Here is a 15,401-nt window from a genome sequence, read left to right as displayed (position 1 = left end):
GAAAAAGACAGAAGCTGGGGATTGGGGGAGAAGAGGGGAGCTGTGGATTGGGGGAGAAGAGGGGAGCTGTGGACTGGGGGAGAAGAGGGGAGCTGTGGATTAGGGGAGAAGAGGGGAGCTGTAGATTGGGGAAGAAGAGGGCAACTGCGGACTGGGGAAAAATATGAAAGCTGTAGATTAGGGGAGAAGAGGGTAGCTGTGGACTGGGAGAGAAGAGGGGAGCTGTGGACTGGAAGAGAAGAGGGGAGCTGTGGACTGGGAGAGAAGAGGGAGCTGTGGACTGGGGGAGAAGAAGGGAGCTGTGGACTGGGAGAGAAGAGGGGAGGTGTGGACTGGGCGAGAAGAGGGGAGCTGTCGATGGGAAGGAGGGGAACTGTGTATTGGGGAGAGAAAAAGTGAGCTGTAAACATGGGAGGCATAGGTGAGCTGTGGACAGGGGGTATAGAGGTGAAACAAAGAGGTGTGCAGAGGTAAGCAATAGATGGTTACTTTGGGAGGGGATATCTAAGTACTGCTCATTTTGCTGATATTTCTCTTTGCCCTATGTGATACATATAGTCTACATGTAAAGTGGCACATCTGTAAAGTGTATGGAAGCTGCTGCAGAAATAATTGCATTTACAAAGCCAAAAAATATATATTTTCTCTGCAAGCTTTCTTTATTTTGTAAACAATGGCTTGGGTAACCAGTCTGTATGATGAGGCCACAATGTAGTGCACTGGGAACAAGATTAGAGATTTTTTGGATAAATTCTGGTGTCTCTTCCGCAGACTTTGGATAGAAGTAACAGGTGTGGAAAAATTGGTCTTTGGGTGTTGGAGGCGCCTTCACACCATAACCGTATAGAGGTACTCTTGATGAAAGCAAGAATTGGCCTTGCTGTCAAAAATTTAAATGATATCACCTGTCAAACAGGTACAGGAAAATTGGTCTTCGAGTGTCTGTGGTGCCTTCACACTGTAACCCTTTAGAGCAGTGATGGCAAACCTTGGCACCCCAGATTTTTTGGAACTACATTTCCCATGATGCTTAACTACACTGCAGAGTGCATGAGCATCATGGGAAATGTCGTTTCAAAACATCTGGGGTGCCAAGGTTCGCCATCACTGCTTTACAGGTAATGTTACCCAAAACACTAGTCAGCCTATAAAAAGAGATTCAACATCCCAAAAACACTTAATCAGTGACATAGGCATCGGGGGCTTCATAGCTGCTGGTAATCCAGGACTGATTCATTTTGATAAATGTCAGATGGTCCCCAGAGTCTGTGGGCAGACGCATTCTATTATCAGTAACAAAACCTCAAGCACGAAATGCCTGCTTGGAAAGCAAGTTGGATGCAGGGCAGCCCAATTTCATACTAGGCAAGTTCTGGCCAGTGGTTTATTCTCATGACCCAGTAACCCAGTGGATTATTAACTGGAAACCTCTCCATCTCTGTTTTCACCCCTAGATAATCATCCATCATATGAGGCAGATGCTGCCAATGGGATGTGGAAGCTGCGGGCCCTGGGCGGCGAAGATAAAAAAAAATTGTGAAATGCCTCACTTAGGTGGCCCCCTTCTCCACCGCTCCGCTCTTGACCAACAGAAGCCTCAAAACTACTTTTTCCATGACACTGCAACCTAACAGAGTCGGGAAAAGCATTAGATAAACTCCTCTTTAAAGTGTCCTCAAGAGATTTCATCTTCTGCAACCTCTGTGGGGACGAGATGAGTTCTGAGACTTTCCCCTTGTAAAGGTAGTCAAGGAGGGTTGCCAACCAATAGTGTCCTTGATGCCACATATTCTTGGGTCCATTTGCAGGCTTTGAAGCATGAGGGAGCCCATGCACTGCAAGTTTGCAGAGGCATGAGAAGCAGACTCCTTGGGGTCACTAAGGATTACAGTATCTGGAACTGCCTCCTCCCAGCCACATACTACTCCCACGGGTTCTGGGGATGGAAAAACATCTGTTGAGGGATGACGTATGTCTTCCTCTGCTTCAATGCCTCCAAAACTGCCAGAATCCTCCTCCACCTCCTCCTCCCTCTCCTCTTGTGCATTCTGTGGCGTAGAAAAAATGGTGTCTGCATAAAGCGGGCCTTGAGAGAAAAGGAAGTTCTCCTCTTCCTCCCGCTGCTCTGCCTCGAGTGCCCTGTCCATAATGCCACGCAGAGTCTGCTCCACCAGGAACACAACAGGGATTGTGTCACTGATGCCTTGTTGCCTCCTTAAATGGTGACAGTACAGTGAATGCATCCTTTATCAGCTGCCATTGGCGTGGGGAAAAAAGCTGAGCCGGCCTGAGGCTGTCGTTGTGCTATACTCACACAGGTACTCATTGACAACCCTCTGCTGCATGAGCAGCCGCTGCAGCATTGCCAGAGTTGCGTTCCATCTGGTGGGCATGTCGCAAATCAGGTGGTTTACGGGCAGGTGGAATTCTTGCTGAATTTCAGCCAACTTAGCACTGGCTGTATATGACCGCCTGAAATGGCTACAGAATCTTCTGGCCTGCTTTAGCAGATATTCTAACCCTGGGTACCTATTTAGGAAATGCTGAAACATCAAATTGAGGACATGTGCCAGGGACAACTCTCCCTGTCTAAGGGCAGACAGGAGGTTTGTGCCAATGTCGCACACCGCAATTCCTGGCTCCAGCTGGCATAGTGTGAACCACCTCTGGGCCTGCCCCTGCAGAGCTGCAAGAATCTCTGCACCAGTGTGGTTCCTGTACCCTAGACACACCAACTGAAACACTGCATGGCACCTTTAAGTCTGACTAATTTAATAGCCCCTTGAGCGCTTAGGGGGTACTTTTGGATCATAGGACAATTCAGCAGAGGAGGGCATAGAGGAGAAGGGGGTAGAGCTAACAAATCTCGCATCATCACCACTAGCTGTATGGAGACATGGCGGCACAACATGCTGCAGCACTAAGCCCTGTCCTGCATCCTTCTAAATTGCAAGCAGAGTTACCCAGTGGGCTGTGAATGAAATATAGCATCCCTGACCATGTGCAGCAAGGACCTGGGACACCTTGCGCTATACCATCATCCCTGTCAGTGGAGGCTGCTTAGAGGTCATGAGGCATAGCGGGGGTAGACTGAGGTGAGTAAGGAGGAGGAACAGAATTGTGTCTCTTTTGTGTAGCTTTCAGGTGCTCCTACCAACAGGCTGAGTCGTGGGAAGTTAAATGCCTTGTCAAAAATATGGTACCCAAATGGCTGGTGTTTTTGCCACACTTGATGTTTTTGAGACAAAGTTTGCAAATTGCAACAGTGCGATTGGCTGCACATGTGCTAAAAAAGGCCCAGACAGCTCAGCTGTAGGAAGAGTGCTGGGAGATAACAGCTCCACAATGTGATGGAATAGAGTGGCTGCTCTCTACTCTTCCATGATGGCTGCCTCGTTGGGGTTGTGCCTCATCCTCACTTTCCTCCTCTGCTCTATCCAACACCCAAGTCGCGTCAGTGACCTCATCATCATCATCTCCTCCATCCACATTACCCCTGGAGACAACTTGGCGATACGTTGCGGCTGGAGGAACATGACTGCCAATTTGTGTACCAGTGTTCTCCCCTCTCTGTAGACTCATGTACCTACCTTCCCCAACCTCAGAACCAACATCTGAATCAAGTAATAGCTGTGCATCAATTAATGTAGGGAGGGTACTGCGCTTCAAAGGTATTAAAGTGCGAATCGGTATATCAGATTATATGTAAATTATTAAAGTGCGATTCAGTATATCAGATTATATGTAATTCTTAACTTAAATAAACAAATATTCCATAAACAATTATTTTTTCTGATAAATAAATACTATTCCTATTACAGAGGGAAACCTTTGCTAGTATGCTCCATTGAATAAATTAATCAAACATTCATATATATTAGTGAACCATTCAATAATAAAATAAATATTAGCAATCTGTTCAAAATCAAATAAATATATGTGTAAAGTGGATTGCTCATGTGCACAAGTGCAACAATAAATAACTGATAAATATAAAGTGCTTAATATATATCAAGTGGTGGGTTTGTGCAAGTGTCTAATTATTTAAATAAGTTGCAAATAATAGTGCAACAAATCAATAAATATTCTCCCGTATAAAATTCCCAAATATAAAGTATTTCTTAATCCCAAAAAAGCGATATAGTGTCGAATTCCTTAAGTGACAATTCCCATTATTTCATTCTTTAAATTCAATCGTCCTTCTTTTCCTCCAAACACTTCCTCCACCTCAGGAAACCGTGAAAAAAGTGTGCTCTTCAGTGCTGGCAGTTCTATGTGCTCTAACTGCTCACCTACCTCAATAATGAAAAACATAAGCCTTTGGCTTTAATCCCTGGGTAGTGTATCTCCTCCACTCCTTTATCCGTGTGTCCCAGCTCTGGGTTCTCAGGAGACTGTGGGTTCTCCTTACAGGGGGGTAACCTCTCCTCTGCCTCTTACACGATCAGGGGGGTCGTGTTTCCTCTGCCTCTTATACGATCCTTGCAGCTCATTTTAACAAGGGGGCCATCATAGTGTAGCAGAGTATATAATTTATTTAAAAAAATTTGTAGTAACTCACATGTAAAACTTTTTAAATCTGCACAAACGTCAGCCGCGGGACCTGTTCAGTATGTCCCGTAACGTCACTTCCGGTTTTGCCTCGGTCTACGCTCTACGCGTTGCGTCACGGTACCACGTGACTTCTTCAGGGGATCGCTGAATAGCTGTGCATTGTCAAGGAACAACTGTCTGACGCTGTGTTCAAATAACTCAGCTGACTACTCCATGCCTGATGCTAGGGCTATGGCAGGAATAGCTGTGGACAAGGAGACAGATTTAGCCACTCTGCCAGCTGCAGTGGACTGCGCACTAGCCTCTGCTTGAGTGATGGAGGATGAGGAGGGTGAGGATGGTTTAGTAAGCCAGTCCACCACCTCCTCTCCATGCTGTGGTTGGATTGCACGGGCAACATTACTAAACAGAGGACATGATACCCTGCCTGAGGACTGATCACATCCACCTTTTCCTGTGGACACATACGCTGCTTGTCCCCTCACAGTGCCATGGGAACATCTGCCTCTCCTTGTTGGCCTCTCAGACATGATTGAGGGTTGTTTATTAACAAAATATAATAAAGATGTGGAAATGTGTACGTGGATGCACTTTAATCAATGGAAAGTGGTGTTTGGTGCACTTTAAGCTGAGGACACACTCCACCAACACACTACAATATACTGCAGTAAAACTACGCCAATGCACAGAAATATACTGCGTTAAACATGCACTAACACAGAAATATACTGCGTTAAATGTGCACTAAAACACAGAAATATACTGCGTTAAATGTGCACCTATACACAGAAATATACTGCGTTAAATGTGCAATAACACACCGAAATATACTGCGTTAAACGTGCAGTAACGCACAGAAATATGCTGCGTTAAACGTGCAGTAACGCACTGAAATATACTGTGTTAAACATGCACTAACGCACTAAAATATACTGTGTTAAACGGCACATAACAAACTGAAATATACTGTGTTAAATGTGCAATAATGCACAGAAATATACTGCATTAAATGCGCACTAATGCACAGAAATATACTGCGTTAAATGTGCAGTAATACACTGAAATATACTGGGTTAAAACTGCACTAACGCACTGAAATATATTGTGTTAAACATGCAGTAACACACAGAATTATACTGTGTTAAATGGCACGTAACAAACTGAAATATACTGCGTTAAATGGCACGTAACGCACAGAAATATATTGCGTTAAATGTGCAGTAATGCACAGAAATATACTTCGTTAACGTGCACTAGCGCACTGAACTATAATGTAGTAAAGCTGCCCTGACAAAATAAACTGACACTAAAGTAAAAATGAATGGTCACACTACACTCACACTGACTGAACTATCACTAGATTCACACTAAACTGATATTCTACACTGACAATAGAATCAGAATAGCATGCTATAGCACACTAACTCGCTAGCAGCACTCAACAAAGCCCTGTTCTATCTCTCTCTGTGCCAATATCACAGTACAAATGGCAGCTATTGAAAGAATACTTTTATAGTGTTCAATGAGCCATGAGCAATGAGCCATGATTGGATAGATTCATCATTACTTTCTCCAATTATGGCTCTGACAGTGCTCTGTGCACTGATTGGGCAAAGCTTTCATTGCTTCAGCCAATTAGGGCTTCCAATGCACTGTGCAGCGGCGCAGTGCATTGTGGTCATTCAGCGGGCCGAACAAACTGTCAAACTCCCTGATTGTTCGGGTGTTTGTCAAATGGGCGAACAGCCAATGTTCGGCCCAAACTCATGCTCGGGCCGAAACGTTCGCCCATTCCTAAAGTACAGTACTGTGGCCTACAGCGCATGCACGTTTTTAGGGACTAGATAACCGTGCTTCTGTATATTTAGGAAGAAAGAAAGGGATCTGTAGTTGGTGACATCATTGCTATGTTATTGCCATATACTTGGGTCGATTGCAGAATTAACTTTTTCTATTGTCTCAACAGTATAGATTTTGGGCCTAGAATTATAGAGTTTGTGGGTATTAATGGTGAAAACAATCATCAACTAAACAGAGTCAGGTTTATACCGCCTGTCCCTGCTGGGCAACTGTCTTGTGAAGCTCATCTTCCATTCCAATCAACAGGCTATATAGCAATGTAAGACATTGTTACTACATGAGTTTTACCAAGTCTGGGGCAGAGACATTCAAAGAGACTGTTTGCCTACTCTGCATCAGTACACCTTGAGCTAAAGACTAGAAGAGCAGGGAAAATTGTCAATCTATTCTGATAGCAGTCTAGTTCTATGTATGGACCCAGATTGAGTGACCTGTAATTACACAATAAAATATTCAGACAACAAAATTGTACAAGTTGTGTATGAACTTAAACAATGAGAACTCAGAGAGATTGCTCCAACAGAAAGGACAACAGTCTCCAAACTTTTATCGGATGTTTAATGTGTGTATTAGAATTACTAATAGTCAACAACTTGCTATGCCAGTTTTTCTTTTGCTTTCAGATCCACATTATTTAAAGTGGGTATTCCTTTTTACTGTAATCTAGCAAATGTAATTGAAACGCTAGACTTTCATTGTATCTATTTGGTCCTATAGCACTAGCAGCTATTAAGAAAGGAATGGGCTTGCATTGAGACTCACCTCTACAACGAGGGCAGCATGCTCCAGGATCTGTCACTTGCTGTGTACATGGCAGAGTAGGACATGTGGGAGGCTCACATTGCACACTGCCTGACTGTAAGGAAACACAAAGCATCAAATCAAAGAAACCCATGCACAGCTTACCTGTAAAATTACACCTGCCAGCATATACAATTTTCCATCATACTGAGGGGAAATTATCAAAACTGGAGCAGCCAGAATCTGGAGCAGCTATGCATGCCAACCAACCAGCTTCTATCTATCATTTTCAAAGCCTAACTAAACAAGCTGCAGCGAGAAGCTGATTGGCTGCCATGCGCAGTCGCTCCAGTTTTGATAAATTCCCCCCACTGTGAGCAGCATTGTCTAGGAAACATAAACATTGGTATACTGTGCATTGGCACCATGCTTGTCATTTAAGTAAAGGTTTTCCATTGTTATGAAAACAGAACTGATGCCATATATGAATCTATAAATGACAGAAATGCAGATTTGTGTACTTACTTTACATGCACATTGCAAACATGGGTCTGTGGGAGGCACCCAGCGTGCACCTTCACTATATTCTTTCCCTTGGTACCAGCATACTGATAAATGGAAACAGACAAAAAATGTTATAGTAAGTTTCTAAAAGTGCATGCAGCATGTACCAAACACTACTGCAATCAGGGCATCATGATCAACAAGGAAATGAGATGAATTTATACCAGGTATAATCTAATAGGTCTGCTGTACATAATTCAGCTTTACCCTGAAAAAAATCTAAATATGTGAACAAGTCAGTTTGAGTTGAGCTGTGATGTTTAGTCAAAATTGAAAAAAAATAAAAAAGACAAAAATCAGTTCAAGCGATGTTGCTTACTATTAATCAAATGTGTCCCTTCTGATGCTGGCCCCTGCATTCCTTGAAATATTTATCTTCCAACCCTCCACTCCACTCCACCCCCGCACCACCACCCCCACCGCTGTAATCTTCTGCCGTGGTTCTCACCTGAGTGCCTGACTATGGCCACTCTTTCTGGACAACGCTTCCATTCATACAAGTCATGCTACAGTTTCTATGAATGAAGCGTGATTTGTGAATAAAGGATGGGTAGATAATTAAAAGGCCCACCCCCTCCTTTCATGGATCCTGTTTCTTTCATTTAGAAGCTGTAGTATGGCTTCTATGAATGGAGGAGCTGGGGAGGGAAAGGGTGGGCATAGCCGGGCACTCTTGATGAGTCCCTTTCACTGCTACCTCAGTTCTATTAACCCTTGCAGCACCATAAGGTTACAGCGGCAGGGATAGGGGGTCTGAGGATAAAGATTTAAAGGAAAGCAGTGTGCTCAGGTACCATTTTAGCCATTTAGCACAAAGTTTTGGGGCTATTGGGGGTTGTGTATAATCCAAACTCCTGCATTTGCCCTTTTTCCTAGTCATGCTATTGACATTTTCAGTAATTCATGGAGTTTAACAGTTTTAGTGAAGAGGACTTGTTTCTGAGTGTTTCTGCATGCATTCCCGAAATGCGCAACTGTAAATGGAGTCTAACTGTATTCTACTGTGTTGCCTACAAAACTACTTCAAGTAATCTTTGGTTCTCTCACTTGTATCTTTGGCCACATTTTAAAATAAGATTCAGGAATATTTTATTATTGAGCCTGTATATTTAAAAATAAGTATGCAGAATACTGTCCAATGCCAAAAAAGTGACTTGCATTAAATAGGAATCTAAAAACTTTTCTTCCATAAATTCATATTAACCTCAAAGATGAGTCAGTATAATTACTTTATGATGATATGACATGAAACAAATTTGGCATGTGAAATAGTGGCTTTGTATTGGAATGAAGAAAACCTGTCAAGAAAGAAATACATATGTTGACCTCTCGGTAAATTGTCAATTGCCTGGCTGTTGCACTAATTCTTTTTCTTCGATAGTTTGAGTAGGAACTTGGAAGAATGCAGTGAGTGAAGTTTAGTGACCCAGAAAGTCAGCGAACCATAAAGAACTGAGATCAAACGGTCAGCATTACAGACAGGTTAGCTAGCATTTTTCTCATGACAGGTGTAATTTATTTTATTTTTTGTTTAATAATTATTTATTGCAAATTCATATAGAAAACAATACAAAATATAATGTACAAAAGCAAACAAAGCATGAAATATCACCATAATAAGTTACACCTCTCTTAAATGTGTAACTCACAGTTAAGTTTTCAAAAAGAAAAAAAAAACATACATATAACATACATTATCACTCTCATAGAACGCAAGCTTTTTTCTCTTTTTTCAGTTTTCTTTTTTTTAAAGAAAAAAGAAGGGGGGGGGGGGGGGAGTCAGGCAAACAAACACACTGCAACAAGAGCCAATCACCGGATATAGTAAAATTAATAATATAAAAATAGGCCAAGCTTAGTCAACAAATGGCCTAATTAACATTCATGATTTTAGTCCATTAGAAAATAAAAACCTTTAGGGTTCTGAAATTATATCATAATACAGTGTAGTACCTTTAAATTCATTAATTTAGGGTCTTTATATGGGTTTAGTGATTTGGGAATATAAGTAAGGTGGCTCCGGCCTATCTACATGTTACCCCACACTATAGGCGTGTGCAGGGGGTGTGTCAGGTTGCCTGGGCTACACCCTAATCACTACGTGTGGTGCAGATTTCCCCTACTTCCTGGGTTTCCCCCCTGTGTTGCCCCCACCTGCTCCGCAGTGCTGCTGGCTTCCATCCTCTCTTCCCAGCTGCTGGAGGGAATTTTTCAGGATGAGAGAGGGGGAAGGGGGCTAGTAAATACAGTATGTCATTTGCCAACCCCTTCCTTTTCTAAATAAACACAGCGAACACACTCACTCGGTGTGTTCATTCATAACTGAAGCATAGAAAACTGTGTTTACTATGCTTCAGATTGTGAATGAACAGGAAGCCGCTCAGCACAGAGTACTTCCCATTCATTCACTGTCCCCTGCAGCTGACGCTGCAGAGAAAGGCATGTGTGTTTGAACTTTGGGGTGCACACCCTAATGCAGTGATGGCGAACCTTGGCACCTCAGATGTTTTGGAACTACATCTCCCATGATGCTCAACTTCAATCCAGAGTGCATGAGCATCATGGGAAATGTAGTTCCAAAACATCTGGAGTGCCAAGGTTCGCCATCACTGCCCTAATGCAATAGGCTGCGCACACCTATGCTCCACACCCATAATTTGGACATAATAGCCATCTTGCTCAATACTAAAAAGTCTTTTATGCACCCTTAAACATAGCCTATGATATATTTTATCATACTGCAGCACTGTCATACCTGGGCACTCCTTGCAACACTGTCCAGGCTTACTAACTGGGTTGGCACAGAAGATCTGAGGGCACACAACATGTGTACATGTCACACTGCCTTCTAGGCACACACATCGGAGGCATGGGTTGGATAAAGAGTTGAATGTCTGCCGATTAGAATATTCTTTGCCTTCATAGAGACAGCGGTCACACACAGGGCAGCAAGGAGATAATGGGGAAGGCACAGGGTGACTGCAGTCATGGGCACATGGAACACGCTGGCAGTTCACCAGCTCATTCTGTTAGGAGAAAAAAACATTATTTTTAACAAAAGCAAATGTATACATATTCTATTTTCTTTTTGTGATAGAAAGTTTCTTATTACAAAGGTTAATCATAAAGAACCTGCAACCACATGTTCACTTACATACAGTTATAAAGGGTTTCACCTTTACAAGGAGACTTACATAATTCTGTTCTGTAACTGAAAGCACTAACTTTACATATATTGTATAAATTAGCACTCTGTAGTCTGCAAATTGTTTGACAGCTAGATAAAATGTTAAACGGGTAACTGCAATTTGTGATGATGACGTGTAGATTTGGAGTGCTGCTCAAAGCTGGAGGATAACAGGTTTCCCTACAGGTATTCAGAAAGTGGGAGCAGGCATCAAGCACTAATTCTGAAGCATGGACATATGACAATACAGCGTTTAAGTGCATCAGATGTGAATATGACTGTGTATGGCATCAGCCATGCCCTCTGGCAGAGGTGACCTCTGTGATAAAGTCCTGGTAGGTGGGACGAAACATGCCGGAGCAGCGCTGGGTAACTGCAATTTGCTTATAATTCTGTCTGAGAGAGTATTAAAGCGAGAGGTTCAGCATAACAGCTAAACAACTTGCATTTTCAGAAGAAGATCAAAATAATTTCCCCATTCTCCAAAGACAGGTTTACTTTAAAGTACTTTGGCATCTGCCTTTACCACTTCCTTACTAGGGCATAGTCAAAACACATCCTCAGTTTGAAGTGGAATATTGGGGATATGGTTGCAGCAAAAAGCCATAAACCCAGTATTGATTTTTTTCAGCCGGTGATTCTCTAACTGATAAAAGTGATCAGAGTGGCTGATTAGCTGCTTGCAGGGCCGGCCCTATTATAGGTCCCGCTGGGTCCACTGGAGAGGGGTGGCAAATTGATTACCAAGGTTTTTTTTCCAGCAGTTTTGTGTGTCATCCAGGGGCGGACTGGGCTAGAGGCAGGGTGGCAACTGCCCTCTGAGCCACTCTGCGGCCCTGTAAAAAGGCTTCCCTGCTGTCCTCAACACAGTCTAACACCGGCTGTTAAACACCCCAGCACAAATGAAGAGCCCAGGGGGCGGGGTACCCACAGGAGACAGAGAGCAATGAAAGACCCCTTCCCCACCGGCTCCGCCAGCAGCAGATGTTCGGGCGCAGCTTGCGAGGCTTGCATTTCTATTGGGTGGAACATGAGGAGGGGGTATGGCCGGCCTCGTGCCCGGCCCGCCTTCTTCTGCTCTGGTGCATGCGTGAGGCTAGGCACTGAAGACTGTGGGAGCACTGGGAGAGAGCAACAAAGAGGTTATAGACGTTAGTTCTGTGTGACAGGAGACAAATGGTGTCCATCATATTTTCTAGAAGTGGCTGCTGATCTGCTGGATGGCCAAATGTTGCATAACCTGTCATGCTCATAAATCACTATACAGCCCTAGCTTGCCATTATACTACCATAGCCTGCCCCTATGCTATCCTAGACTGCCCCTATACTACCCTGGACCTCCCCAATACTGTCCTAACCTGTCTATATACTACCCTAGCCTGTCCCTATACTGCCCTAGCCTGTCTATTTACTACCCTAGCCTGTCTATATACTACCCTAGCCTGTCCATATACTACCCTAGCCTGTCCATATACTACCCTAGCCCATCCATATACTCCCCTAGCTCATCCATATACTACCCTAGCCCGTCCATATAGTACCCTAGCCTGTTTATATACTACCCTATCCTGTCTATATACTACCCTAGCCTGCCCCTATACTGCCCTAGCCTATTCATTTACTACCCTAGCCTGTCTATATGCTCCCCTAGCCTGTCCATATTCTACCCTAGCCTGTCTATATACTAACCTAGCCGGTCCCTTTACTGCCCTAGCCTACCCCTATACTGCCCTAGCCTTCCCCTATACTGCCCTAGCCTACCCTATATAGCCCTATCCCAGTTGCATATCATCCATGGGTGCAATGTGTTCACTGCACATGGGTCCTGAGGATGGGGGGAACACTCTGCTGACACACACTGCACCCATGGATGCCCTAGGGCACCATAATGGGGGAGTGGTAACATGGTGGTATGTCATATGATTTTGCATATAGACAAGTCGCTGTTGAATGTAAATCTGACTTCCTGATACATGTATTTAAAGCTTTAATTACCATGAAATAAAATAATGAATGTGGGGTCTTTTTGGTGGGCATGATTTTTTTCCCGGGGGAAGGGCAGGATTTCATTCACGTACCAAGGCAGCAAAATTTCTTGGGCTGGCCCTGATTGCTGGATCACTTTTAGAGGCGCCCCCCTCAATTCTGGTGGTTCTCAGGCTTACCGGAATGATCCAGTGAGTCAGGTGAGTCCAAGAACCGATCTGGCGGTTGCAGTGGCAGACCACAGAGGAAAGATGGCCTCACCTAAACTCTATGGTCTAGAACAGGAGTTCCCAAACTGTGGGTCGGGACCCACTGGTGGGTCGCGAGCTGCGTTTTAGTGGGTCGCGATGAGCCGGAAATGACTGAGAGCGGGCCTGCTTAAATTGTGCTGTGCGAGTCCGCGCAAATTACAGAGAGCCAGAGCAGTCAAATCGCGATGGATTCAGGACCCTGCCCATGCAGTTTATGGAGGCTGGTCTGCATTTCCCGCTAGGAGGATACTTGCATCAGTGAGTAAGTATGTGGGCTGTTATGTAGGATATGTTCATGGAGTGCAGAGCAAGCTCCTTGGTCCTGCTGGCAGCAGCTGTGATGACTATCAATGGCATTACCATCAGCCCATCCCCACATGCCAAGGTCTTAGGTGTTGTCCTGGACTCTGAACTCTCCTTCAAACCCCACATCCAATCGCTGTCCAAATCTTGCCGCCTCAGCCTCCGCAACATCTCCAAAATACGCCCCTTTCTAACCAAAGACACAACAAAACTCCTAGTTCACTCCCTGGTCATCTCGCGCCTCGACTACTGCAATTCCCTTCTCATTGGCTTACCTCTACACAGGTTATCCCCCCTTCAATCCACCATGAATGCTGCCGCCAGACTCATCCACCTCACCAATCGCTCAGTGTCCGCTGCTCCTCTCTGTCAAGCCCTCCACTGGCTTCCGCTCACCCAACGAATTAAATTCAAAATACTTACAACATCTTACAAAGCAATCCACAGCCTAGCCCCCAGCTACATCACCAGCCTCATCTCAAAATACCAACCTAATCGCTCTCTTCGTTCCTCTCAAAACCTCCTGCTCTCTAGCTCACTCATCACCTCCTCCCATGCTCGCCTCCAGGACTTTTCCAGAGCCTCTCCAATCCTATGGAACTCCTTACCCTTATCTGTCCGATTATCTCCCACTCTATTAGCTTTTAGGCGATCTCTGAAAACCCTCCTTTTCAGAGAAGCCTATCCTACCAACCCCTAACAAATGTACCTCCTTTTCTCCATCAACCCATCCCCCACAGTTATTGCCTTTTGTTTCACTTGACCCTCCCTTCTAGATTGTAAGCTCTAACAAGCTGGGCCCTCTAGTTCCTCCTGTTTTGAACTGTATTGTAACTGTATTGTCTTCCTTCACATTGTAAAGCGCTGCGCAAACTGTTGGCGCTATATAAATCCTGTATAATAATAATAATAATAACTAGACTGGCGGCGGGATTCTCTCAGCTATAGCGGACAGAGACAGCAGCCTTGGTGTCATAGGAGGACCAGGTGGCCTGGCGGTGTCAGGAGTTCATGGCAGCTTCTGTGACCCCAGTAGAGGATCTGAAGGAGAAAAGCCAGGAAACCAAGACCAGCATAGAGCTCCTCATCATGGAGACTCTGGGTGAGGTGTGCTGGGCCCTGGAGAGGGCAAACAGGGGCTTCACCTTCACTGTGGACCGCTGGGAGAGGAAGGAGGGTGAGTGCCATATAGCCTTATATTTATTTAAATATTAAGTGTATTCAAAAATAAATTGATTGATATTTTTAATTTAACATCCCCCTCCCTTTAAAATATGCATTATTATTATTAATATTTGCATTTATATAGCGCCAACAAATTCCGTAGCGCTTTAGAATATTCAATTATAAGCAAGTGGGTCCCGAAAAATAACTGTATTCAGAAGTGGGTCTCGGCCCAAAAAAGTTTGGGAAGCCCTGATCTAGAAGGATCGAAGCAACCTCGTGACTTCGCTTCCGGTTCCAGTCCAATGCCTTTTTTTTAAACTTTAGATCAATGTTTTTTTTTTTTTGTTTTTTTTATTTTATCTAATGCTTTGCATTGTAGAGGAGAGATGAGGGGTCTTATAGACCTCACATACCTCCACAAGATGACAATAGCGATAGCAATAAAAGTGATTAAAAAAATTTAATGGGACAGTATCAAAATGAAAAAAAAAAAATGTTAATAAAATAAATAAAAAAAAAAAGTAAAGCGCCCCTGTGCTTGCGCACAACGGTAAATGTGTACATAGGTCACACCCACATATTTAAACTGTATTGGCACCACACGTATGAGGTATTGCTGCAAACGTTATAATGAGAGCAATAGTTCTAGCACTATCCTTTGTATCTCTAAACTGGTAACCTGTAAATATTTTTTAAGTGTTGCCTATGGAGATTTTTTGGTACTGTAACTTGGCGCCACAACTTCAAAGTATGACATGTTGGGTATCTATTTACTCTACGTAACATCA

The 15,401-nt window shown here is 43.9% G+C and overlaps 1 protein-coding gene across 2 annotated transcripts in view; it reads right to left on the bottom strand.

Moving 5' to 3' along the window:
* Positions 1–15,401, bottom strand: part of KCP (kielin cysteine rich BMP regulator) — a 176,798-nt gene that overhangs the window by 22,644 nt on the left and 138,753 nt on the right. For both annotated transcript variants that reach the window (XM_082252857.1, XM_082252858.1), the window contains 3 exons: positions 10,475–10,745; positions 7,681–7,763; positions 7,177–7,270 (listed from right to left, as the gene is read on the bottom strand). In XM_082252857.1, the coding sequence (XP_082108983.1) occupies positions 7,177–7,270; positions 7,681–7,763; positions 10,475–10,745 (448 nt within the window). The remainder of the gene's footprint in view (positions 1–7,176; positions 7,271–7,680; positions 7,764–10,474; positions 10,746–15,401) is intronic.

The sequence above is a fragment of the Pelophylax lessonae genome (genome assembly GCF_965119305.1).
Source record: "Pelophylax lessonae genome assembly, chromosome: 4".
NCBI classification, from domain to species: domain Eukaryota; kingdom Metazoa; phylum Chordata; class Amphibia; order Anura; family Ranidae; genus Pelophylax; species Pelophylax lessonae.
This window is presented reverse-complemented; position numbering and strand designations above follow the sequence as displayed.